Source organism: Podarcis muralis, chromosome 1 (genome assembly GCF_964188315.1).
Source record: "Podarcis muralis chromosome 1, rPodMur119.hap1.1, whole genome shotgun sequence".
Taxonomy (NCBI): domain Eukaryota; kingdom Metazoa; phylum Chordata; class Lepidosauria; order Squamata; family Lacertidae; genus Podarcis; species Podarcis muralis.
The window spans coordinates 23,617,419-23,644,919 of record NC_135655.1 but is presented as its reverse complement, the minus strand read 5'-3'; the positions used below and the strand labels follow the sequence as shown (position 1 = coordinate 23,644,919).

General features: G+C 44.6%; 1 protein-coding gene across 1 annotated transcript; it reads right to left on the bottom strand.

Annotated features, from left to right (window-relative positions):
* Window positions 1-233: 233 nt before the first annotated feature.
* On the bottom strand, window positions 234-27,501 carry NRDE2 (NRDE-2, necessary for RNA interference, domain containing). Its single transcript, XM_028717776.2, has 14 exons — window positions 27,328-27,501; window positions 21,523-21,631; window positions 19,091-19,297; window positions 18,099-18,245; window positions 15,938-16,397; window positions 14,123-14,528; window positions 11,593-11,726; window positions 8,249-8,372; window positions 7,152-7,324; window positions 6,152-6,538; window positions 4,463-5,361; window positions 2,149-2,287; window positions 1,597-1,668; window positions 234-821 (listed from the first exon to the last, which is right to left on the bottom strand). Exons 1-14 carry the CDS (start codon window positions 27,404-27,406, stop codon window positions 696-698), a joined length of 3,462 nt encoding a protein of 1,153 aa, XP_028573609.2. The 5' UTR covers window positions 27,407-27,501; the 3' UTR covers window positions 234-695.

Genomic DNA, 27,501 nt, shown 5'->3' with positions numbered 1-27,501 from the left:
ACTCTTAACATCCCACCTGATTTCAGTAGTGGATAGCCCAAACCTCCAAACTGAATAGGAAACAATTTCATAAAATGCATATCCTGGGAGGGTTCAAAATCACTGTTGAGTGTGGCATATGAGTTGGCAGCTGTGCTAAATTCCACAGATGCAACAATGAAAGATTCACTAAAAGCAGAGCTTAAGTGTTTCCACCTTTTTGGAGGAAGGGAGAGATATAGAGAGAAAGACAATCCAGTTCAAAAATATTTTATGTACCTTTACAAGCATATTTACATCCTCTGCCATTTACAAACCAATAAAAATTTGGTTACACGAGGCTTCGCTGCCTAAAACATCACGTGAGTCGTCACGCAAGTGCACATTTTCGTGTTCTGTATAAAACTATTCTGATCGTGTGTTCATGTATCAATCAGCTGAGAGAGAATGGTTTGTCCTTTGGCTATTGCATAGTCACACAAATGCATGTGACGATTTTTGACGACAGCAACAGATCGAGTCACCCATCTTGGCAGTTCGATGCACAAGAGCACTTAACAGCACTGGGAAAACCAACCACATGATAGCTGTGCTGAAAAATATGTAAGGGAAATAATCGTTTCTCATCTGTTAAAGGAAGTGTAGAATTATTTTCTCCCCAGGGGTAGAGACTGAAGGCTCAAGCCAAGGCCCACTTGCTGTCTTCACATCATTCTCTAGTCTTCCAGGAGTAGCTCCAGCTCCTCAATTGGTACCCGCACTCTCAGCTCCTTCTCGGTCATTAGATCAAGGATCTCCTGCAGCTCATCTGGAAAATAGCTTATAGCATCCATATACAGCACCTACAAATACAAGTATTACATTGAAAATAATCAATCCGCCATGCTTGTGGAACAGCACAAGTCGGGCCAGGAATCAATTTGACAAGAGAGCAAATTCATGGTCATGAAGAAATGCAGAGAAGAAAAAGACAAACCCAGCTCTTATGAAATAAAAAACGATCAAGGCAACTAAGCTGTTTAGGATAGGTGAATACAGCTCCCTTCCACGGTGCCGCAGATCTCGCGTCCTTGCTCCAAACTACACTATGCTTCCAGTGCTCCCACCCTCCAAGTCTGCACACACTGACCCTCTTGAATCTGGTCCATAAAAAAACTAAATGAAAAAGAATTCCAATTCTGTATGCCCCAAGTTTTCCATCGAAAGAAATTAAACGCAAGAATTTGCTATCTGTGCTATAGGTCATGAAGAAATGCTTGGGGAAATCTCCACCAAGTCCAGTTAAAACCAAACTTGTCAAAAATCAGGAATAATTCACAGTATATTAGACACCGGTGATGTAACCTTTTAAGTCTCTATTCCTTTGATTACATATTTCATAGATTTAGACTTCAGTTTCCCTGCTTTCTGGGCAGTTTCTTTTTAAAAAAACACCACCACCATACTGTTGCAGAACCTGTTGCAACCTACTGTCAATTATAAACAATAGTTCCATTTTACCAGCTATGCAAATAATCAGGAATCTGGTTTGACCCTACCAGAGACACATGTTCTATTGCGTTATCACTGTATTCTTGAACATACATACATACATTTATTTTTTTAAAAGAAACCTACTTTTGTCCAGGGGCAGTTTTGAAGCGCTCTATAAAACACTCCTTTACTTTTTCCTTTATCTCCTAAAGAAACCTGAAAAGAATAGGACAAAGTTTTGCATTTCAAACATACATTTAAAAATAATAATAATGCAGAACTCTATGTACATAAACAATGTTATTTTCATTTAGAATTGAAGAAAGAACCATTAAATATTCAGACTGAGAATTTCTCAGGGGAGAAATCTAACTCTAAAGAACTGTATATTAATATTATATGATGTGATACAACATCTATGCATATTTAGGCTGTCTATATCCTAACTCAACTGGGAATGGTCAGGAGGGGGAGCTGTCAAAAATTACTGCCCTCCTCCTTACATGAAGAGAGGATCAACATGGGATCTGAGCCATATATTTTTTACACAAAAAGGTTTTCCAATAATCTATGTTAAGATTTGCATTAACATCCCTACGGTGCATTTTTAAATGTTATTTTTTCTATAGCTTCTGATCTACACAACAGCATCCAAGAATCACTTAATAAAATTAAGAGGGGGCTGCAGTCTCTCACCATAAAGTTTATATATAGCCTCCAAAGCAATGGACAATGAGCACCATTTTCAGTCTCAATGGCATGTTCAAATAAAGCTTTGATTCGATTGGTTATCCCGGTTTCAGGGATGGTTGCGTACACATCGCCAGTGGCTGCTCTGAAACAAAGAAAAACAAGAGCATGAACAGTGTTTTTGGTGGTCAGGTCCAGGAATGAACACGGTTCTTCTTTCCAATACAAACTCACACTGGAGATTTCGAGAGCAGAGATGGGCAACCTTCTTGCCCCCAAGAGCTACATGTGGTGCTGGGGCTTTTCTGTCACCTGATGGAGGTGGAGATGCCCAGGAATGACCTCTGGATCCTCGGCATGCAAAGGATGTGCTCTACCCAACTGAGCGGTGGCACCTTGTTTGCATCCAAATGTATGAGTGGAGGAGGAAGAAGAAGAGGAGGAGGAGGAGGAGGAGTTTGGATTTGATATCCCGCTTTATCACTACCCAAAGGAGTCTCAAAGCCACTAACAATCTCCTTTTCCCTTCCTCCCCCACAACAAACACTCTGTGAGGTGAGTGAGGCTGAGAGACTTCAGAGAGAAGTGTGACTAGCCAAAGGTCACCCAGCAGCTGCAGGTGGAGGAGCGGGGAAGTGAACCCGGTTCACCAGATTACGAGTCTTAACCACTACACCACACTGGCTCCCTGAGTTTTAGAAATCTCCCCTCACACTACAACTCCAAGGCCTTGTGTGTAAGGAGCTGCACCAGGGAGAAGAGGGTAGGAAAGTCATGGGGCATGACCACTCATGTTAATGTTTGCATGCAATCCTATGCTGCTTCTTTTTTAATCCTCCAGCAAGCTCAGAACAGCATACAGAGCATCCTCCTCCTTCTCTGCATCTTGTCCTCTCAACATCCCTTTACGTTAGGTTAGGCTGAGGAGGTAACTGGCCCGAGGTTGGCCAACAAGTTTCCAGTCCAAGCTCACACCCCGCCATAGTGCTCTCTTAAATTATTGTTATACCGTAGAGCAGCCCTCCCCAGCCTCAGGCTCACCAGATTATTCTGGCCTCCCAACTTCCATTAGCCCCATCCAGGTTGACCAATGGTCAGGAATAACGAGAACTGTAGTCCAACAACCTTGATTGTGTGGTAATGCACAGCAAGGCATTCTTCGTGGTGGCACCCAGTCATGGAACTCCCTTCCCATGGTTATGCGGATAGCTGATTTCTGCTACATGGGGAAGACTTACTTGCGCTCCCAACCTTCCTGAGGTCATGTTTAGTTTAATTTCACTTTTCCCAGCCTTTAGTCCTTCTATGTTTTATACCTACTGCCAGTATGAAATTGGATTTTAATTGCATTTTTATCTGCTTTCTGTAATTCCTATTAATATGTTTTGTTCTGGTACAACCTGTTGGGAAGTCAGGGGGTTTTTTTGTTTTGTCTTTTGCAAAAGGTGATGTAGAAGAATGCAAAATAAATAATCTGGAGGGCTGGGGAAGGCTGTTGGAGGACATGTATGTGACAACAGAAGAAATGTAAGTGGATGTAAAAAGGTAAAGGTAAAGGTACCCCTGCCCGTACGGGCCAGTCTTGACAGACTCTAGGGTTGTGCGCTCATCTCACTCTAGAGGCCGGGAGCCAGCGCTGTCCACAGACACTTCCGGGTCACGTGGCCAGCGTGACAAAGCTGCTCTGGCGTTTACCTTCCCGCTAGTAAGCGGTCCCTATTTATCTACTCGCACTTAAGGGTGCTTTCGAACTGCTAGGTTGGCAGGCGCTGGGACCGAACAACGGGAGCTCACCCCGTCGCGGGGATTCGAACCGCCGACCTTTCGATCGGCAAGTCCTAGGTGCTGAGGCTTTTACCCACAGTGCCACCCGCGTCCCTAAGTGGATGTAACCCTGCAGAAATCAACAATGCAGTATAGCAATGCTTTAAGCACTGGGGAAGGGCATAGCTCATTGGTACAGCATCCCAGGTTCAAAACCCAGCAGCTCCAAGAAGGGCTGGGAATTTCTCGCCCATAACCCTGGAAGGTTGCTATCAGTTAGTGGTCTGACTCAATATAAGGCAACAGCCTATGTTTGATGTGGAAAATTTGTGCTTGAATCTCCACTTGGCCGTGAAGATCACCTTGTATCCCAGGGCAAATCAAATCTTAGAGGGCTGTTCTGGAGATTTAAAAGACTGGCCAGAGTTCCCTGGAGGAGAGGCAGGATACAAATGTCACGTAGAAATGAAATAACTTTTGCAAAGGGGAATAGGCCTGTGCCAGTTAATAAGCAAGAAAGACAGAGAAATGCATCATCTGTAAGCTGCAGTGTTACCTTTGGACACTTTCCACAAGCTTTTTCCTCATCTGCTCAGCTTTGATTGCAAACAGCCATGGCTCCAGCGACTTCGCGGCCCTTGCAATGCTGTCAAAAAACCGCCGCGCTTTGCTAGCGTTGTGCGACTTGCGTTGGATCTGGATATACGCCCTCCAGAGAGGCTGGTTGCTAGGATACCTCTTCAAAGCCTCCAGCAGTGCTTCGCGGAGAGGAGCCAAAGGATAGACGCTCGTTCTCATGTGGTACCTGAGCAAATGCACATGCATCAGTGCGACAGCTTCAAGGCTGGCAGTGCAGTTCTGACCGCCAGAGCTTTCGCCTTCCAGCTTCTCAAAAACCTGCCTGTATATCGACACTGCAGAATCAATCCCAAGAGTCAAATACTGGAAAAGGGTGTAGCAACCAACCAAGCCAACGAGATGGCCGGAGCCGCAGATCTGTTCTTGTTTAGAGGTGGCTCTCTCGCTCAAGTAATCCTGGAGAAGATGCTCGTATGTTTTTCGAGCTCTCAAAATGTTCACGGATAATGTCTGTCCACTGTATGGTGTGTAAGGTCCTTGCTCGGCCAGCCTGGTCAATATGTGAACGGCGCGAGACTCGAGCGTTCCCTCCTGGCTCCCCAGCAACTCTGCTTCCAGTTCGGCATAAAGCAGGCCCAGATTACAGAGCTGGGGGTTCTGGATCCCAGCCGTTCCCACTGTGCTCAGAGACATATCAAAAACTTTCCTAGCATCTTCCACGTTGCCAAGCAACCATTCCAGGTAGGCGTAGAGTCGCCAAAGGGAGACATCGTTTCTGCTCTCATGGGTCTTAAGAAGGTTCTTGGCTAATTTCTTACTTCTCTTCCCTTGCCATTTCAGTTTCTTTTTGTTGCCAGTTTCCAAACACTGAATAACCTGCATGTTAATCAATAATAATAATGAGGCAGCCAAGAAAAAACAAAACCAGGTTCATTGTTTGCTTATTTGTAAGCAGTTCCACATAGCTGGCCTAGGGACTTTTACCCCATTTGGCAAGTAGAAGCTCCTGGGGGGTGGAACTGGAGCAGGAAAACAAAATTATGGAGCAGGGGCAGGAAAGGAAGGGTTAACCTACACAATGGCTTCCTGTTTTTGGAGTGCTTTAGGGATAATTTTACCCAAATTATCCCTAGATCCTAGAATTTCTAGGTGATCCTCAGCTAGCCAGGGCAAGCCACTCCAGAGTGTCTGGTGCTTGTTACAGAGATGATTGCCGTATTTTTCGCTCTATAAGACGCACCAGACCACAAGACGCACCTAGTTTTTGGAGGAGGAAAACAAGAAAAAAATATATTCTGAATCTCAGAAGCCAGAACAGCAAGAGGGATCGCTACGCAGTGAAAGCAGTAATCCCTCTTGCTGTTCTGGCTTCTGGGATAGCTGCGCAGCCTGCATTCGCTCCATAAGACGCACACACATTTCCCCTTACTTTTTAGGAGGGAAAAAGTGAGTCTTATAGAGCAAAAAACACGGTAATTATTTTATAAGTATATCTTGCCTTCTTCCAATCACAGAACCCAAGACAGCTCCCGGATGGTCACCGAATCAGGCACTCACCAGACTCAAGACTGGCTTAGCTTCAGCCAAGGGGGAGCCTTGCTAATATTTGTACATTTGCTGTTCGGACAAGGCGGCGGAAGAATTTAAAAATAAAATCCCAACTTACCTTAGAGACTTCATACTGAAGCCAAAAGTTGGATAGATTAGATTTTTCTTTTCCTGAAAGCAGAGGCAGAATCATATGGAAGAAATTCTGTATGAACTCCTCCCCTTCTTTGGGGTGGCCAATATGTCTAACTCCTTGGAGCATCGAGTCCATCTGGCCAATTCTACTGACTCCGGGAAGTGGCAGGTCAAAAGAAGTCAGGGGTCCTTGGCCATGCTGCCGATCCTCAAAGATGTTGTTCTCATCCATTGCTGTGTAGAGGAAGGAAGGAAGGAGGCTGCACTCACATGGCACGCCTAAGAATTGCAGAAACGAGCAGAGCAGCTGAAACTGAAGATCTGGGCTGGAAATTTGTATTAGCGATGGACCAAGGTCATCAAACAGGACCTGTCAAGCACATATTAAAATGCAGTTAGGTACGAAGGGAAGGAATTTTAGAAAGAAAATGGAATAATCCTAGAAACCATTCAAGAAGTGGAATTCAGAGGGCAAGAAAAAATGCAAGCGTAAAACAACCCTACAATGTTACTTGGTGCTTTACAGAGTGGAAGAGGCCAGGTCCCTGTCCCGGGGAGCTTACAATCTAACATTTGAAAATGGGGAAAAGAACAGGAGAAGGATGTAGAAGTAGAGGCAGGGCTAAGAAGGAAAGCAATATGCCAGGAAGGAAGGACCACTGGCCTTCAAGAAGTTGCTGGATTCCAGCTCCCATCAGCCCCAGTGAGCAAGACCAATGCTCAAGAGGATGGAAGGAGTTGCAGTCCAGCACATCCGGAGGGGCACAGGACCACTTTCCCTCCACGTTATGCATAATTTTACAAACTTCTGTCATGTCATAAAAGCATTAGAAGTGCCTGCTGGATCAAGCCTATCTAGTCTATTTTCCTGTTCCAACAGTGGCCAACCAGCTGCCTGTGGGAAGCCTCCGAGAAAAGCATGAGCACAACAGAACAGAACAACAATGATCAAGTGGGTGGAACAACACCCCTATGACACCCACCTGTCTCTCTGGATCTTCACAATCATCTACTGTCTCCTTCTTGGTTTTGTCCGGCCGCCAAGGCAGCCAGTGCCTTTCTTCACGAGAACGTTCAACGTGAAGCCAGTTTTGCCACTTGGGTAGAGATCTATCCTTTATTTCTTCCTCCTCCTCCGCGTCTTCCTCGTCTTCATCTGTCGAGAAGCCAAAAACACACCAGCAGGTTTTCAAAATCTGGCCTGTTCAATCCCATCGACTCCAGGCTTGCAAGCTGCTAAAGGGCGGCAATCCCCACAAAAAAGTTCATATAATTCAAGTAGCCTCGCTGAATTTCTGCCAATTTCTTTAGACCGGCGTGGCAATTTTGCAGGGTGGCGGCAGCCGCGGTACCATGTTACAGCAAAGACAACAAGGAGTCTTCTGGTGCCACAAAGGCTTACAAATTTATTCTTGTATTATAATTTAATACAGCACCATCTATGTATGTGATGCTTAACAAATATATGGTATGGCAGAGATCCCAATCTATAACAGACACCAGAAAATTACAGAGACGTTGTGGGGTGGGAGGACACAGAAGAATGGAGAGAAAGAGCATCTGATTATGTGAATTGCACATACCTCAGCTTAAGTGGCAATAAGGCAAAGGTGGGGGAACTCCTAGTCCATGAATGGGGCTATGTGAGGAGGCAGCTACAAAGAAACAGCTGGGAGCATAAAGTGAGCTCCTGCTTGCTCCTCTCACAATATTAGAGCCTAGAGACGTCCAACGAAGCAGAAATGTCAAGAGATTCAGGAAAGAGAAAATACGAAAGCACTTCTTCGCACAGCACAAACTATAGAATTAGGTGCTAGATGCGCTGATGGCCACCAACTTGGATGCTTTTAGAATGGGCACAGATACGTTAATGGTTATCAACGGCTCTCAGCCATGATAACTACAGTCTACCTCTATACTGTCAGGAGCAGTGTGACCCTGAACACCCATTTCCAAGCACGGTAAGTGGGGAGCAAGCTTGCAGGCTCCCCATAGGCATCTGGTTGGCCATCGTAAGAAGAGGATGCTAGATGAGATGGGCTGCTGGCCTGATCCTGCAGAGTTCTCCTTATGTTCTTACCAGGTGGGTTGATGGCAACCCAACCACCCTTTTCTTGTTGGTGCATCCAGGCCTTCCAGCCTTTCGCTCCTTTTTCTCCAATCCGAGGCTCGCCACTGTCCCAAAACGGCTCAAAGAACTCCACCTAAAGTTTGAGGATAAAGACACACACATTCTTCAGTCTGATACACAGCATGTACAACTGCAGTGTTATATGTGCAAAAGAATCTGGAGACGTGTTTTGCTAGTTCAACTGATAAGTCAATTTTCTAAGTTTCTGGCTGACTTAAGAGCAGTGTTGCCAATTCATGGTTCCACATTTTTTAAAAAATAAATAAATCACAAAATTAAATGTAAGTACTTCTTTAAAAGGGACAGGAGGGAAGCATGAGTCTACTGGAAGGCTAGTTTTTCATCCAACCTGGGCTGCCCAGTTCATGTCTACAACAAACTTTAAAACGTGGACTTCACAGCTTTTGAAGAGCCATTTTGGAATCACCGCTGTCCATGGAGGCGCAGGTCAATTCTGTGTCCAGGACAGATGTCTACCAGCTCCATCTGTTACACAGGCTGAGACCCTACCTGTCCGCAGATTGTCTTACCAGAGTGGTGCATGCTCTGGTTATCTCCCGCTTGGGACTACTACAATGTGCTCTACGTGACCCAGAAACTACAACTAATCCAGAAAGCAGCAGCTCGACTGGTGACTGGGAGTGGCTGCCGAGACCATATAACACCGGTCTTGAAAGACCTACATTGGCTCCCAGTACGTTTCCAAGCACAATTCAAAGTGTTGGTGCTGACCTTTAAAGCCCTAAATGGCCTTGGCCCAGTATACCCAAAGGAGCATCTCCACCCCCATTGTTCAGCTTGGATACTGAGGTCCAGCTCCGAGGGTCTTCTAGTGGTTCCCTCACTGCAAGAAGCGAAGTTACAGGGAATCAGGCAGAGGGCCTTTTCAGTAGTGGTACCCACACTGTGGAATGCCCTCGCATCAGATGTCAAGGAAATAAACAACTATCTGACTTTTAGAAGTGTGTATCTGAAGAAGTGTGCATGCACACGAAAGCTCATACCAAGAACTAACTTAGTTGGTCTTTAAGGTGCTACTGGAAGGAATTTTTTTTTTGTTTTGACTTTTAGAAGACATCTGAAGGCAGCCCTGTAAAGGGGAATTTTTAATGTCTGATGTTTTTCAATTTTTTATATTACAGGAAAGAAACCTTTCATTCTGAGGCATAATCTGGGTTATAGCTGCACTATTTCTTCTTGCTGAAAGGAAAATACTAGTGGCTTTAACTGAAGGATAGAGCCAACTAGTGGTGGTGGTGACTTATATGTAAACTTGCTTAGCACAAAACAGAAAAGGCGATATTTCTGTTTTTCAGTCCTAGTGGCATGGGCACACTAAACATCAAGTTCAACCTAAGCTGGGAAACCAGTGATGAAATGGTAGGGATGGATCTAGTTAAAGGCAGGCATCCCTGTGACATTTCCTTTTTCGGTCTCCAGTTCGTTGCTCTAACTTGGAGAGGAACTATACTTACTACCAATATATTTTAAATTTAGCCTCGTTGGAATTCAAAACTATAAATAACAAAGCAGTCCTAATATGCACAAAAGATGTTCCAAGCTGAATTCAATTATTATGCTATTTATTGCTAAGCAAAGCCTCCCTTCTCTGTGTTCAGGGGCTGCAGATTAGGACACGGTGCCAAATCCTTGAAATTATGAGTCGCGACCCCTTCGTGAGCTGAGAGGCCACATGCTACGGGCTGCCTGTGCCGCTTGAACACTCACTAAGCCACACGCGACTAACGGCTGTCGCAGAGAAAAGGTATCTCTGAACAATGGGTTACTACCCTGGGATAACAACCTCTGAACTCATTTCAACTTCTAGCTTATTCACACATTCAAAGGGTGAGTCAGAGATAGAAGCAAGCCAAGAGAGAGGTAGTCATCTCCAGCAAGATTGACAGCTTCCTAGGCAGGTCATTGATCCCATCATGATACAGGGGGAAAGACAAAACAAAGAAAATGCTGCTATTTTGGGAGGCATGGCTGTCATGGTGGCCTTTGAATAACCCAAATAGTCACGGTAAAGAGGTGGGAGCTGAAACAGCCAGGGGGTTCTTCTTTGCACTGATAGGACTAGGCCTGGGCAGTGTATCGATACATCACCCAGGACCGGTATGATGGCGGCTTCACCCAACGGTATATCGCAAGTGAAACCGCCACCGCTCCCGAGCCCCTCTGCCACCAAGCACTAAGGTTTGGGTTTGAAGATAGAAACCCTGGTAGTTTGGGAACTGCAGTGGTACCTTGGGTTACATACGCTTCAGGTTACAGACTCCGCTAACCCAGAAGTAGTACCTCGGGTTAAGAACTTTACCTCAGGATGAGAACAGAAATCGTGCTCCGGCGGCACGGCAGCAGCGGGAGGCCCCATTAGCTAAAGTGGTGCTTCAGATTAAGAACAGTTTCAGGTTAAGAATGGACCTCCAGAACAAATTAAGTACTTAACCCGAGGTACCACTGTATCTCCCATAAACCAGCTAATAATTCTTTTCTTGCAAACCAGTAGCTGTTTCTCTGCTTCTAAACACCTATGGACCCGTAGTATTGTAGTATTGCTGTTTTGTTATGGCACCCCCCCCCCCGAAAACAATATCATTTCCTTGATCATGCTGCGTTTCAGTCCTCATGGCCAAAAGAAGCGTCTCTCCACAAAACAATCACAGAACACTGGTGTAACATGCTGACTAAAGAGACTGGGCTGTGAATCGGCACGTTCACAGTTCGAATCTTGCCTTTGCCACGAGCTCACTAGGTAGCTGCAGGCAACCCGTTCTCTCTCAGGTTCAATACCCTCATTTGCAGCATGGGAGATGATAATACTGGATTACCTTACAACAGTGTTTCCCAACCTTGGGCCTCCAGCTGTTTTTGGACTACAATTCCCATCATCCTTGACCACTGGTCTTGCTAGCGAGGGATGATGGGAGTCCAAAAACAGCTGGAGGCCCAAGGTTGGGGAACACTGCCTTACAGGATTGTTGCAAGGGATGGCAAGTAGCAGTACACGTGAACATTGGGAAGCACTGCACAAGTGTTAAGTTTTTATTATTAAAATGATTCAAGCAGGTGATGAACGTTTGTGCATTCTGCAGAGGTTTTTTTACAGTTACAGAAACCCAGATTTATTCCTGAACTGCTCTATTTTGCTTTCTTATGTAGGAGGGAAGGAGGAGAACAAGAGGAAACAACTGGGGGGGGGGGGAGATGGGGGGAACAAAGCAGGGCAGATGAAAAGATACAGAGCAGGGTTAGAGCAGGCGACAGAAAATACAATTGCCTCCTCTTACCTGCCGCCTTGTTGGCAGTTCCCTTACGCTATCTGGTTTCAGGAAGGTGAAGTCAATCAGGGCCTGGAACAACGATATTGCTTTCTCCGAATGGCCGGCCTGCCGGAGGAAATGGCACTGCTGAAGGAAGATGGCTGAAAGGAAGGAAAGAGAGGCAACATTTCACACAGAGGGTGCCAAGAGATTTGGGTCCGCGTTCCCTTTCCCACTTTCAGCGAGTCGAGTCACACAAGAGGCTGCATTACAGCGATCGCATTAAATGAGAATAAATGTTATGCCTTTTATACTCCCCGCTTGGAGAAATAAAAGGTTGGGGCCAACTGAATTTCTTAATTTCATATTAAAAGTAAACCTCCCGTTAATGATATTAACCAATCATTTAAACGAATCTGCATTTTACCAAAACCTCAGTGTAGACGAACGAACTATAATTTGGAGGGACCCAGAGGCAGCTGGCTGGCTGCTCTTGGGAGCAAGGAAAGAGAAAGGACCCCTGGGCGGTCAAGTCCAGTCAAAGGCGACTATGGGGTGTGGCGCTCATCTTGATTTAAGGCCGAGGGAGCCAGCATTTGTCCACAGACAGCTTTCTAGGTCATGTGGCCAGCATGACTAAACCGCTTCTGGTGCAACAGAACACTGTGACGGAAGTCAGAGCGCACGGAAATGCCATTTACCTTCCCGCCACAGCGGTACCTATATATCTACTTGCACTGGTGTGCTTTCGAACTGCTAGGTTGGCAGGAGCTGGGACAGAGCAATGAAAGCTCACCACCATCAGGGAGAATTGAGCCGCCGACCTTCTGACTGGCAAGTCCAAGAGGCTCAGTGGCATAGACCACAGTGCCACCAGCATTCCTGCACTTGGGAGCACCAGTAGGGGTCTCCTTATGAAGGAGGAAATAGCAAGGGAAGCGCCACTGGGAGCTGAATGAGAAACAGGGAAGAACATGGCAGGAGTGCGTAAATGCGTTTCAGAAGGAAGAGGTTTTTAATGAAAATATATTGTGGCCTTAAAAGCTGGATAACTACTCAGCTTACGCGTTAGGAACAGAAAAGGAAGAAACTGGCAATGGAGGGACTGAACTAAAATGCTATTCATCTCTGGACAGGAGGCGGGACGAATTAAAGCTTAGGGATGTAGAAAGCTGCCTTATACAGACCATGGGCCTACCTAGCTCAACACTGTCTATTCTGACTGGCAGCAGCAATCCAGGGTTTCCGACAGGTGTCTTGAACCGGGGATCCAATGCACGTGCTCTGCACTGTGCTATGCCAACCGGTAACTGCACTCCATAAACTAAACTCTTAAGAACCTCTGGATGCTGAAGGCCCTCTCTGAGCGCACAGATGGGTCTAAAATGACCAGGATCCACATTTGTTTGACGAGTTCCATCAAGGCAAGCAGTGCAACAAGCCGAACGCTAGGGGGCAGAGGCATTCAGCATATCTTGGTTCGCAGACATTGCCAGTGCTGATCAGAGACTGTCATCTGAAGCTGGCTTTATCCAACAGGATCTTCGTAACAGGGCTAGACATTTGATATAGCCATAAATGACTGACAATTGTGTAATTTCCTTAATAAGTAAATGGGACCCTGTCAAGTCAAATCTAGTCGAAGTTAGCAGTGTGGTTAAGAAGGAGCATTCAGAAATCCTCAACCCGACGGCGATCCTTCCCCACAGCGGCATTATTTTTTACAGCCGTGTCAAAACTAATTGGCTCCGCTGCTTGCAAACACTGTAGCGTTTAGCACCACCGCAGACCCTGGTGGTGCGGCAATAAAACTGCTGGCGTGTTTGCAAAGCTAAGCAGGGTCTGGTCTGGTTTCAAATTGGATGGGAGACCACCGCATGTTTAGATTCCTGCATTGGAGGGTTGGACTGAATGACCCTCAGGATCCCTTCCAACTCTATAATTCTATGATTCTAAGGTAAACGGGAGGAATGCTGGAGCCCAAGAGGGTTGTGTGAGTGCATACAGAAGCAAAACCTACTGCATAAAGATAGATACATTCATTGTTCCACCCCTTTTTGCTTCTGACCTCACTGTCATGTGACCTTGGATTGGAAAAGATTCGCCGCCTCTGCTCTGTGCAGAGGAAAATCCCACAATAGAGATGCCATCACAGAGAAGGCTCTCTCTCTCTCTTTGTCACGTAATGTACCTCTCACAACATTATTTGCTTTAACAGGTCGCTGAAGAATATCACAGTCTCCATGTCAAAAAGAGGGGAAGTGAGTGGTGGTCTTTAAGAGACAACGGACGGGCAAGACAAGAGATGGGAACCAGGCAGAGGGCCTCCTCAGTAGTGGCACCCATCCTGTGGAACGCCTTTCCATCAGATGTCAAGGAAATAAACAACTATCTGACTTTTAGAAGACATCTGAAGGCAACCTTGTATCGGAAAATAGTTAATGTCTAATGTTTTACAATTTTTATGTGCTGTAAGCCGCCCAGAGGCGCTGGGGAAACCCAGCCAGATGGACCGGGCGTATAAATAATAAAATTGTTGTTCTTGTTGTGCTCTCACCTAGCATGGCTTCCTCTGTGTGTGGCAGGGCTGGATGAGACACCATACTGCCATCATGCACCGCCGACAAAGTACTCAGGCATTTCCCGTACAGACTGTGAACTTTGGAAACGGCAAAGGTGCTGAACTGACTCTGGCAGAACAGGAGATATTTCTGCCACAGGGTCGGGTTGTTTGGATGCAAGAACACCAATTTCTGCCATTCCTTGATCACAGCCGACGGCTCCCAAAACTCCGTGCAAAGCTTGAGCCTGGCCAGTTTCAGGTCGGCGTTGTTTGGGTTGCTCTCGATAGCTCTTTCCAGAATGGCCAGCTTCTTCTCCAAGATGAGCTTGAGGGACACCTTCCTCGTTTCGCGTTCTCCCTCGCTGATGGCGTAGCAGCTGGGGCCTCTCATGACTTCATCCTTTCAAAAAAAAGTAAAATAAAAGGGGTGGTAGAAAGCAAACTGGCAGCTACTTTGCACAGCAAGAAATCTCCACCAAAAGCCTCTGCTGCAATTTGGATGGGAGAGATGGCTTAAAGGGGACTCAAGTGTCCCATAAAAGTGGGATGGAGTCTGTGTTGCAGCCTCTCCTTAGGCATGTGGTTGGCCACTGTGAGGACAAGGTACTGGACCTAACTTAGAATCACAGAAATGTAGAGTTGGAAGGGACCCTGAGGATCATCTAGTCCAACGGCTCAGGACCTCAATACCTCAAGGACCACCTCTTTCCATATGAACCTACCCGGACACTGAGATCATCTTTTGGGGGCCTCCTTCGTGTGCCGTCTCCTCGAGAGGTCCGGAGGGTGGCAACACAAGAACAGGCCTTCTCTGCAGTGGCTTCCTGTCTGTAGAATGCTCTCCCCAGGGAAGTTCTCCTGGTGCCTTCATTATACACTTTTAGGCGCCAGGCAAAAACGTTCCTTTTTAACCAGGCCTTTGGTTGATCTGATTGATATCCTATGCCCTTTTAAAATGTGGTTGGGGGAGATACAGTCATACCTTGGGTTGAATGTGCTTCAGGATGAGCGCGTTCAAGTTGCGCTCCGCGACAACCCGGAAGTAACGGAGCACATTACTTCTGGGTTTCGCCGCATACGCAGATGCACAAAATGACATCACGCGTATGTGCAGAAGCGGCAAAAAGTGACGTACGTGTGTGCAGACATGCCATCGCTAGTTACGTTTGCTTCTAGATGCGAACGGGGGTCCGGAACGGATCCCGTTTGCATGTACAGGTACCACTGTATAGGGTTGTTGTTTTTGTTTTTATTGTATATTTTGTGGTTTTGTATCTTGATTTTACTCTGTGAGCCACCCTGAGACCCCAGGGATAGGGTGGTATATAAATTCAATAAATAACAACAACAACAACAACAACAACAACAACAACAACAACAACAACAACAACAACAACAACCCACAATGCAGGAACATGCAATTGTCCCATACAGTGATGGAATCAGCAATTTCGGCATTATAAGCACCATGTTCTAACCAACTTTTGAGTTAAATTTTGTTGAACACCAGCTTTTTGTCTTCATCCATAGGGTCAAATCCAACATCACACTACTACAAATATTCCATCTGCACCAAATTTTCAGCTTGGCAGACGGAACGATCACCCCTCCCTTCCCCCTGCTGTTCTCCTGACACCCACTCATCTGCCCAGAGCCAATTGGAGGGCCATGCAGCGGGTGGGGCAACAGAAAGCCTTGCTGCACAACTGGAAGTCCTTGTTCAGGGCTTCTGCTGATGGAGCACATTGGGTGAATCCCAGTGTCTTGAGAAAATCGTACTGCAACTTTACATTTTAAAGAGACACCTACCTGAAAAGAAACAAAATCCATCCATGCTTTGATATCTCCAGGGTCCTCTCTGACCTTCCTGTTATAGTCCTCCACTTTGGCCAGGAGGCGGGAGTCCCCATTCTCAGAGCTCTCTTGCGCTTCCCGTAGCTTTCGTGAATCGTGCTCCGGGGGCCCCTTCCCTTGCAGCCACAATGTGGTCCCTGGATCATAAATCCCAAGAGGATTCGCCCAGCATGTGGCCAGAACATCAGCTGAGTCCTGCTCCAAAATGGGTATCCAAGCAGTTGGGCTAGACAAAGAGCCTTGACTTTTTGTGCTGACAGGAATGCCATCCGCATTCAACAGCTTCCGGCCACCTTTGGAAAAGTAACGCTCAGGCTGCTTATGGGAGGGCTTTTTCTCTGCTGAGGAACTCTCCCAGGCAATATGTTGCCTCCTTGGATCAACGCCCAGACAGAAGTTGCTTCTTCTCCTGTATCTTTAAAAGAAATAGTGGAAACTGTGAGTCTTTTCCAAAGGGCAAAGGAGGGAGGGGACAAGCATTTCTCAGCCAAACCCCCAGATCATGGTATCATCACAGGCTTCAAAACTTTTTTCCTGAACTGGGCAAATACAGTATTACTTATTGCTTGCTTCATTAAGTGTTTGGAATAGCAGTCTATAGATATTGCTTCCTTCGCAGCCCCCAGACACACAGCATGATCCGACAATATTAACTCAAAGTCCCACCGAGTTCAAGGACGCTGACGACCAAATTAGTGCATCTTGGGATTGCAGTCTCAGAGGTCAGAGCTGAGACCTTGCGCTTATTTTTGCCAGAGGCCAGTTCCTGAACCTTTCTGAGCGCCTTATGTGCCTCATTAAAAAGTTATGGGTGAAGAGACTGAGGTCTGAGAATGCAAAAAAAAAAAAAAAAAAAAAGCAACCTGAGAGGCATCTGTGTTTGTTTTTTTAAATTATGTTTGGAACAGAACAAATGAGCAAGAGTGTACTTCAGAGATCCTCAACTAAAAATGCTTTTAAAGTAATTATTACAAATGGGCACCACAGCCTAGGCTGATCTGTCTTGCCAATGGAGATCTGTCCCAGATCATTAAGATTCCAGATGTATCGGGCTCCGATCATGCACCCTGCTCCCTTACCGGCTCTAACAAGCCAGACTCCATCTGTGCTGCAGGCAACAAAGGCAGACATCAAGACAAGGATAGAAACAGGGGGAAGCTGCAACTGACCACTCTTGCGATGAATCAGGAGTTTTCAAGGTACAGAACAAGATCTCTGGGCAACTAAGCAAACGTGTATATTTGCAATGATAAATGGCATATGACTAACTCTTCCAGGATAGGACGAGGGAGAAAAAACAGTTTAAGCTCACTGAACTCAACGAACCATTTGTTGCCACAATCATCGGATGCAGTCCCATCAGGCTGTTGGATCTGCCCATACCTGTCAACTTTCCCCTTTTCTTGCGAGGAATCCTATTCGGAATAAGGGAATTTCCCTTTAAAAATGGGAAACGTTGACAGCGATGGATCTGCCACCGTGGGAACTTCAGGAATTAAAATGGGACTCAGATGGTGAATAGTGAGTGCAAGTATGACATTTGGGAGCAAATTTATTTCCACTTGCCAGCTGGATTCAAAGCATCCTTGTAGCACACATTAAAAATTATGAGAGATCCTCGAGGGATCGAGCTACGTACAGGAAGAGTTGCCTATTAAAAGCCACATTTTATTTTAAGGGTAAAAAAACGATCAGCAGTTTATCTTGGGTTTTTCCTTTGTTGCAGCTGATCACAACACCAATGTGACAAAATGTTTTCTCCTCCATAAATAGAACAAACAAGTACAGAGACAGCACAGCCAATTAGGTACGGAATCATGAGCGCAAAGCAAGTTTGCAAATCCTAATCTCCTATTCTTTAAATACTGAAGCCATTTTGCTTCACAATGTAGAGCAAGCAGAAGACAAGACCCTGCGACCTAAAAGGGCAACAGCAAAATGGTGTTTCTAGCACAGAGCCCCTGAGCAAGGACTCCATGCAGACTGTACGCATGCAGCTACACACAGAAAAATGTGGATCGGGTCCAAAGATTTCCTCTTGCCACATATTCAGGTTTTTTTATATATATAAAAAACCGTTACTGATATCAGATTTCATACCTGTAAATTTCATTACCTTGCAATGTTCCCTCGATACAGAGACTTATACTGCCAGTTGGCAGGATCCGGTTTCTTATCTGTTCTGAATACTTCTGCTGTCACACCTTGAACATCATCTAGCCAGATGGAGTGAATGCTCACATTTGAAGCTTTGTCTCCTAAACTGCAAAGGGGGGGGGACGGGGGGGGGAGAGAGATTTAAGATTTCTAGTTTCCATAATATATTCCAAAACATCCCAGGAAAGCCAGCATGCCATTGTGAATGAAAAATTTAGCTTTCATTTACAGTCCCAAAGCCAATTTCGGGAATCATGGATGGTGGTTAAGCCCTAATTTTCTCCCTAATTTTCAAATGGACATACAAGTTTAAGTTTGCCTTCTTAATTTTTTCTTTTGGAGCATTGCGCTAATGTGCTGGGAGCAGAGCTAACTTTCCTTAACTGTTATTTTAATATGCCTGGCCAAACAGGAAGGTGTTTGCCTGGTGCTGAAAAACTTCCTGTGACAGCATGAGGTGAGCCTCCTTAGTGAGAATCAGTTTAATTATTTATTATTTCATAAAATGTATACGCTGCTTGACAGTTTTTAAATAAAAAAAACCTCGAAATGGTTTACAGCAAGATAAAACAATAAAATTAGAACCCAGAACAACAATGATTTAATTCCTTCAAAAAGTTAAAACAACAACAAACTAAAAACAAATTAAAACTCGGATCACCTTTCTAAACATCTGGTTTATAAATCACAGGGTTCCTGAAGCAGGGGTTGTCATTCTCAACCAAAGAAATGAGTTTGGTGTTAGCATATAATGGAGATGGGGAACCTTTGAACTTGCAGGTGTTGTTAGACTACAGTTCTTATCATACCTGACCAATTAACATGCTGATAGGGGGTTATGAGACTCTAACAATTGGGGGGGGGCACAGGTTCCCCATTCCCATCCCTGGTATATGGAACAAAGAGATGATCATGGCACTTATAATTCAGAAATAAAGGGTACTTACGTACTTCAATTCTGCTTCTTTTTCATTATTTTTATCGTCTTTCACATCATCAGCATCTGATTCCGATTCACTTGTTCCCTGATGCTTTCTACTTCTCTTTTTTACTTTCTTGTGGTCTCGCTGTTTTTTCTTTTTCTTTCTTTTCTTGGCTGGTTTTTGGACACTTTCGCTGACTTCATTTTCTCCCAATGTCTCTAAGCTGGAGGTTGTTCTGTTTATAAAATGTACAAAAATCTAAGAACAAAAACCGCACTGTTGATAATATTCACAATCCAATACTTCAAACTATGCAAAAACATAACGAGCTGACGGGGAATGCTAGAAAAACTTCTTTTTTTAAAAAAAGGGATGAAATACATGCATAAATTTAAAGTACTAAAGAGACATTAATCAAAAGGTTAATTTATTCCAGGGCATTTAAAAAGTAACCCTTTGTAGCTAGTGTGTTGTTGAAGGGCAAAAGCTACACAACGGGCAGCTTCATTTATTTATTCATAGGTTGCTCTTCAACTAAAACATTTCAGACACAACTAACAAAAGATTTTAAAAATATAAAAACGATATAAAACATAGCCATGAGTTTTAAAACAAACCAAAAAGGCTAGATTAAAGCAATAATAATAAATAATAATAATAAATTTTATTTATATCCCGCCCTCCCCAGGGTGGCTAACAACAATAAAACAGTACAAAATAAAACAGTACAATATGGAATTCCATACCTTTAAAGGCCTGGGAAAATAAGACGCCAAAAAATTATCAGGCTCATAGTCAGGTGAGCCTCCTTGGGAAAAGAATTCCACGTGATAAGCTGAGACATCAGCAGGTGAATGGGAATCCACGAAGGAAATGACTGTGAGGAGGATCTTAAAAACCAGACAAGTGTGTGCAGGAGAGAGCAGTCCTTAAGGTAATCTGAACCCAGGCTGTACAGGACTTGCGTTATTCCTCCTAACATCCCCCCCCCCAAAAAAAATGAAAACAGAGCAGAGGATGTTGCTGGGTAGGGGCTCCTTGCCTTACCTATGCCAGCCTTTTTTTTTCACCCAACAACAACAACATCCTCATCCACAGGGAAAAGATACAGGGGAGTTAAGTTGCTGGGAGGTGATTTTGAGCAGAAAAACAGCTGAGAGGAGAAAGACTGAACAGCCTCCTCCTTTGCACCTGAGTTCAGTTTCTCACGGCTACTTTCCGATTATCATGAGGAAGAATCCCAGAACTGTCCCTTCCAGGCAGCTGAGCCAAAGCCATCACCTTTTCTAACACAGATTGATTACTGGGAAGAATCCAGTAAGTTTTTGCTATACTGAACAGAGCATTACATCAATGGTAGCAGAGTATCTTAGTGGTCGTGACAGGATGATTCTTGAATCAATGCGAAATTCAACAGCCACAGAAATTAAGTATGAAGCATTGTTCCCAGCGGCCTAAACCCATGTTTCATCTATCAAGACAATCACTTACTATTTATAAAGTAAGCATTAACCTAAACGTAATGGCTGTGATCTGAAGAGCCACGTGCAGTGGGGAATGTATGTGCTTGTTATACCAAGGTTTTTCAGAGTTCCCTTTTCCTAATACCCTTTCCCTGTATTCTCAAATGCTCTTTCCTGAAAGCAAAGGACGCTCCCAAGCAGTGTAAATCTTAATTTGCTTCAGGTAGATAGCATTTTAAACATGGTGGGTGGACATCAAAGTACCACCAAATGCTAGGTGCACTGGGGTTCAGCAGGACAGAACTCAAAATAAACTTTGCATCAAGGAACTAGCAGACTAGCCTAAACATATTTAGGCATGGCTAAACCCATCTAAGGTTTAGGTGCAGTCAACTGTATAAGAGCAAAGGTGTACGTTAATCAAAAAGATTTCTGGACAAGAATGTTATTTTTTATGGCAATTAATTAGTGAGGGTATGGTTTCAAACTGGATGGAGGCCCGCTTGTTGAGATTCCTGCATTGCAGGGGGTTGGACTAGATGACCACCAGGGTCCCTTCTAACTCTACAAATCTATGATTCTAATACACCAACCCTGTAATAATAATGCTGGACCTTAATTTTTTTAAAAAAGGTCCTCAAAAACATTCTGCAAAAAAATTCAAAGTTCACTGAAGAACAAATTAATTGATGCATCTATTAAAGGGGGGGGGGGGTTCAATCATTACTTTTGTGCCCTAATGAATATAAACACAGGATGCTACTACTACTGTATATAAGCAACCAAGTTTGCACTGTAAAGCTGGCCACATGCTTCCGCTTGCTTTCAGTATATTACAAGGGGTAATCATATTGCTTGTGTACTATGTACCGCATGCAAGACTAAAGAATGTACCACTGGACAAGTTGCCATAGTTATATGTTGTTCTTGCAATTAAATGAAATCAAAAACAGTAACAATGTATCGTGGGAAGGCAAGGTCCCAAAGAACACACTACCTTTGGAGCAGGGATTTGTCCAAGGCAAGGTCTGTGGCCTTTAAAGCATGCTGGTGAAGTCTCAGAGCATCTTCACTGCAGAAGCTCGGGTTGGTGAGCCAGTTCAATTCTGCAGATACAAAAGACAGGTCAATTTTTCAAGAAAAGTCCTCACTGTGTTGTTGTTTTTAAGCTGGGGGTTTACCTTGTCAGCAGACAATGCAGCTTACAACAGACATAATGAGGAAATAAATAATCATCATCAATTACAGTCCTTGAAAGTTTAATAAAGTAAAGGCATGGCTTTCACATATTGTGTAATACAGTGGTACCTCTGGATGTGAACGGGATCCGTTCCGGAACCCCGTTCGCATCCAGAAGTGAACGCAACCCGCGTCTGCATACGCGTGTCGTCATTTTGAACATCTGCGCATGCGCAAGCAGCAAAACCCGGAAGTAACACGCTCCATTACTTCAAGGTCGCCGCAGCGTGCAACCCGAAAACACTTATCCCGAAGCTACTTCATTCAACCCAAGGTATGACTGTATTCCAAGGTAAATGCCTTCCACCGGATAATAAAAATGGAACTGTAAGAATAGTGCTAAGAAACACTTTGACAATGCTAGACAGGTGGCAACCATAGTGAGCATGTGCGACTGACACACGACTGCCAATACGTGGGCAGAACAGGAGCGGGTGGAACAGGGGTGGGCGTATGTACGCTCAACCAACACGTGTGGGGACCAGGAAGGGAACCTCCATGCAAAATGGTTGCCACCTGCACAAATAACAGTGGGAACTAGATGGAATTCCACATGCCATGTCCCAATATCCTTCTTTTCCCTGTAATACTCCTGATGTCTGATGTCTTCAAATTTGTGCTTTCCCAACAGCCAATAAGGTGGAAGGGCAGAGAAGCATACAATATTTCTGGGATTTCCCAGACATATCCAGAATCCAGCTGTCTCTAGCAGTGTTCAGGTGGACACCAGAAAAATGTCCAGCTATATGGCAGCCCATGTTGGCTGTGCCATAAAACAAAACAAGCTTAACAACTTTGCCAAAAAAGCTTAACAACTTTTCTGGCAACCCTACGATATGACAGCATCACATTACGTATTTCTGGAACTAAAGTGGGGGGGGGGGGAGAGATGTTGGATTGCAAGCCTGTATCTGGAGCAGCCTTTCTCAACCTTGGGTCCCCAGGTGCTGCTGGACTACAACTCCCATCATCCCTGGCCACTGGTCCTGTGAGCTAGGGATGATGGGAGTTGTGGTCCAGCAACATCTGGGGACCCAAGGTTGAGAAAGGCTGGTAGAGGAACCTCCAGTTCCACCTTTAATGTTTGTAGGCTGTAGTTGGAGAGCAGCCATGGTTCAATGGCGGAGCACATAGAAGGTCCTAGGCTTGATCCCTAACATCTCTGGGTAATATTGGAGAAGAGCCCTGTCTGGAACCCTGAAGAGTTATTGCCAATCAGTGTAGCCAATACTAATGATCTGACTTGGTATAAGGCAACTCTCAATGTAAATATCTACATGAAATGAAGATGCACTGAAATTATGAGGGCTTAAATGTGGCTTAGCTTGCCCGCAAGTCATGCTCATCTGCTACTTTTAGGAGAACTAAATTATTTTTTATTATTCAGGCGCTTGGCTATAATGCCATTGCACAGTGGGTCAGGAGAAAATATTTGAAATGAGTCACATATTTCATGGTTATCACTTTGGCTTTTTAAATTAAATCCATTCCTCCTCTTTTCCCATCAGTTGTCCAAGACATAAAAATCCCCCAAGAATTTATTTCCATATATCTTTGCACAGCACTTAGCATGAAGTCCTATAAATCACAACGGGATAAGATTTAATATCTGCTCATCTCATTGAGAAGCCCTATGAAGGTTTAAGAGATGATGTTTGCATTATCACCAGGAACATTCTGGTAATTTTTCTTTTGTCCTTCACAGTAGGAAGAATAGTCGTGTGGGAGCTGCGTGAAGTAGACTGTCACGTTTTCTATGGAAAGCTAGTTTGAGCCACAGCAAGGGCCAACAGTTTGTCCAGCTGGTTCATCTAGAATTATGAGGGGGAAACAGAATCACATTTATCTATTCAAAACTGAGAAAGACATTTGGCCTTTCTAGTACATCAAATCTGGGTAGGGAACCTTTTTCTGCCCGAGGTCTGCATTCTCTTATGAGAACCACATTCTAGTGATGGGGAGACCCAGTGGGTGGAGCAATTAATGTAAAATTTACCTCTGAACAGTAGGTTAATTTCTACACACACACATACATCCCTATCTACCCTCTTATAGGCAAGCAAGAGGCATTATCAGAGGTCAGGGTACATTCCAGCCCTCAAGGAGGGTACAAAACAGAACTGGTGAGTGACGAGGCCCGCAGAGAGTCTCAGGGGCTATACAGAGACATCTGGAGAACCATATTCATCCCCCCCAGGCCTGAAGTTTCCAATCTCTGTATTGCACAGTTGCCTAGGCATTTGGATCTCAGCTGGCAGCCTTAATCTGGCAGCCTTATTCCACCTTTAAGGCTGGAATAATGGTTTAGGATCAGACAGATGTGGCTCACCAGGTAGGCTGGAGCTGCTATGCTAACTTCCAGGCAGGACGGTCACTGTTGCTTCCTGGGAGAGGGGCAAGGCAGCAGGGAGGTTAGTGCGGAGCAAACACACCAGCAGAGCCAATCCAGCAGTCCCGGCCATGCGCTTGCACCATGCCACCATTGTACCACACAGCGAGCAGCTTCTGGGATTAGAGTTCTGAGTTATTAGTGGGCAGCTTACAGAATTGAATCTGGAATATTTTGTAGCAAGATGGGAACGCTCCATTTCAAGAATGCCAACCATTCCCACTGCTAATGCCGCCAGCTGACAACTCATAATGTAAACAAATCAGAAGCTGAAGTGAGTTCATGGGTCATTACTCCTAAATAACTGGCAGTGTAAAAAAGCTCCTTAATTTGTCTGCAGAGCAAATCGTATAACTTCGTAGAATCAAATGAGGACTCAAGAATTAAATCGGTTTTCAGAAAAAGAGATCTTCAGCTGACAGCAGCAGTCAGCGCCATCTGTTTTCTAAAATGATTACAGTGGCTTAGACAAATTTCGTGCGGGGATAATCAGGGTCTAGTGAAAACAATTTTGAAAGCCAGCACCACCTACTATGTGGCCTCAAGGAAGTCACCTGCCTGAAAGACACCAGGAAAAATGATGCAGTGAATGTGAAAATGAATTGAGCAGAAAATGTATGAAACCAGATACCAGCGTGGAAATCCATTGTAGCTTTTATTTGAAAACAGGGTAAGTGGCAACATTATGGCCCAGAAATTATGAGGAGAATGCAGACAGTAAAGTCCCCCAAAGGAAAGAGCACTCAATACCATTTGCTGCAGGAACTAGTTCCCCATTTTGTGGTAATTTGAATGAATTTTGATGGGATCACAACATTTGATGACATAAGAAGAATCCTGCTGGTAGTATCCTGTTCTCACAGTGGCCAACCAGATGCTTGGAAGTGTTGCTGTTTCTTTGCTACCTCTATGGATACAAAACTTTATTTCCAGAGCCATTCTTTCTTTAGCTAAGATTTGTGCTCCTTTCTTCTTCTAAGACTCTAAAGACTACCGTACTTGGGGTTTCCAAATTATCTATCCAGGTGTAGGTCTGGCTCAAACTCTGTTGAGCTTCAGAAAAGAAACTGTATGGCTTTAATCCAAATAAAGTATGAAATTAGTTCACAACACAGAGATGCAAAAGTACCGTTCCTTTAAAAAGCAACTTCGCAGATACCTTATAGCTTGAAAGCTAAAAGTCGTGGAGAGCACTCTAGAGATGCATAAGTACATATTTTTGCGAATTTAAAAGAAAATTACATTTTTAACCCACCCACAAAAAATGCCTGACAGGAAACTACATACTTGCAGCATTTTGATAGCAACTGAGAGGGTTTAGAGAAACCAGACATCAGACAGATGGTAATCCTGTTCAAGCATTCAAAGAACACGTGAGGGCATAAAGTATTAAGAGGGTAGTGGGCATCTCGCCATAACCCCATCACTTGACCCCCAATATGGGGAATTATCTAGATGATAATCAGTTGTAACTGATTATCTAGATCCACAACAATCTGGGCTCAGAACTAAATCAGTTTGGTTGCCTTGATGGATGACCTCTATTGTGAGAGACATGGGGAGTGTGACCATGCTACTTTTGATCAATCTCTCAGGGGCTTTTGATACCATTTACCACACTATCCTCTTGGACCAACTCAGAAGGGTAGGTACTGGAGGCACCAAATTAGGGTAGTTCCATTCTTACCTTCAGATCTGTGATCAGACAGTAAGACTCTATAAGTGTACCTCAACACTCAGGCACTAGTGCTATGAGTAGTATCCTCACTCCAATGCTATTTAACACCTATATGAACACGGCTTTTGGGAGCCGTCATTAGGAGTTTTCGAGCAAGGTGCCACCAGTGTTATTCTTACTGTATTTTAACTGTTGTACATAATTATTTGCTTCAGCATAGGCTGCCAGGCGCTGAGTACATACATAATTTTATTTGTATGCTGCCTTTCCATAATTAAAACCATACTCAAGGTGGCTTAGAACGTTAAAAAAATTACATAATTGCAAACTTAGCAAAAGTAGTCATAAACAATGAAACATCAAAAATACACAACCAAATCGAACCACTTTCCACAAAAATAATAGGATCTAAAATAAATTTACAAAAAATAATAATATAAATAATAGCAACAAACACCCCCTCCCCGCCTCCCACAAACCCCTAAACAATACAAAAGTCTGTTTAGCAACCTCAGCTTTTGTAACTGGAGTCAGACAGGGCCCCCCACCTGACAGGCAGGGAGCTGGTCTTCCAAGACTCACAGCCAAGATGATCACCATGAGGGCTAGAAACTTAAATATTTTTAATAGTGTGACATCCCTAAAACATTATCTCAAGCACGTGCATCTCATACAAATGTGGATCCCATAGTTCTTTGCCAGTTTCTAAATTTCAGCAGGATTATTTCAAACTGCTTGAGCACAACATGCCTTTAAAAAGGCCATCTCCACCTTTACACCATATTAGGATCTCTCAGAGAGAATGAATCCTCTTAACAATTAGTTGCATGACAGTTCAGGATATCAAATGCATGTAAGCAGACCGAGGTGCATGGCTGTCACCGAGAAGGGATGTTAACGCATGTCGTCCATTTTAATCAGCTATGTTATCTACAGTTCCCTATCATGTTACTTGGCCAGAAAGTTTGAGACTCAGAAGACCAGTCAAAAGAATAAGAGCTGGACAGCGATCTAAGCCAACTGAATTAGAAGCAAATCCCGCAGAAACCAACAGAACCTGTGGCCCAGTTCTGTCCTGATGTTGCTGGACTTCTTCAACAAAGCTCTGAGCACAAGAAATCAGAACGGAGAAGACGGAGAAAAAGGAGATGCTTGGAAAGAGGGCGATGATCAGAGGTAGTTTCCCCGCTGCCACCGTTTTACAAGCCACCCGTCCATCCCGTCCTTTTGCTCAAAACTAAGGGAAATGTGCATTTGCCTGTATGGGGAATGAGCCTATTTTGTGTGCATGCATGTGTGTGTATATATATCACACGCAAAATGCAAGAATCCCATACTTTTCAGAGGTGAAGGGGCAGGATATCCCTGCAGAAACCACTTTAGGTCTCGGCGCGCGGAGGTAAAGCAGGGACCCGCTTTGAAGGGCGAGTGACTTCAATGAACAGGACGAGCCCATCAGGGCAGACGGAGGGGGGGGAAAGGAAGAGTCCATTTACCTCTCTTGGAGCCCTCGGTCTCGCCCGCTGGCGCCTCCCCGGGTTTAGCAGCGCCCGCGAAAGCCGGGAAAAGAGCCATCCCGTCCCTGCTCACGGAAGCATCGGCGGCGCTTCCCGGATGCCGTTCCCACGGAAGAAATCGCGTGGGCCGAGACAAGATGGCGGCAGCGCAGC

What these genes read in the sequence shown, in the direction of transcription:
- NRDE2 (XM_028717776.2), bottom strand. Translation starts at nt 27,406, where the DNA reads ATGGCTCTTTTCCCGGCTTTCGCGGGCGCTGCTAAACCCGGGGAGGCG. An exon ending in TATCGAGGGAACATTGCAAG is followed by an intron (nt 16,398 to 18,098) that starts GTAATGAAATTT and finishes TTTCTTTTAAAG; the next exon opens with ATACAGGAGAAGAAGCAACT. An exon ending in GGCTATATATAAACTTTATG is followed by an intron (nt 1,669 to 2,148) that starts GTGAGAGACTGC and finishes TATTCTTTTCAG; the next exon opens with GTTTCTTTAGGAGATAAAGG.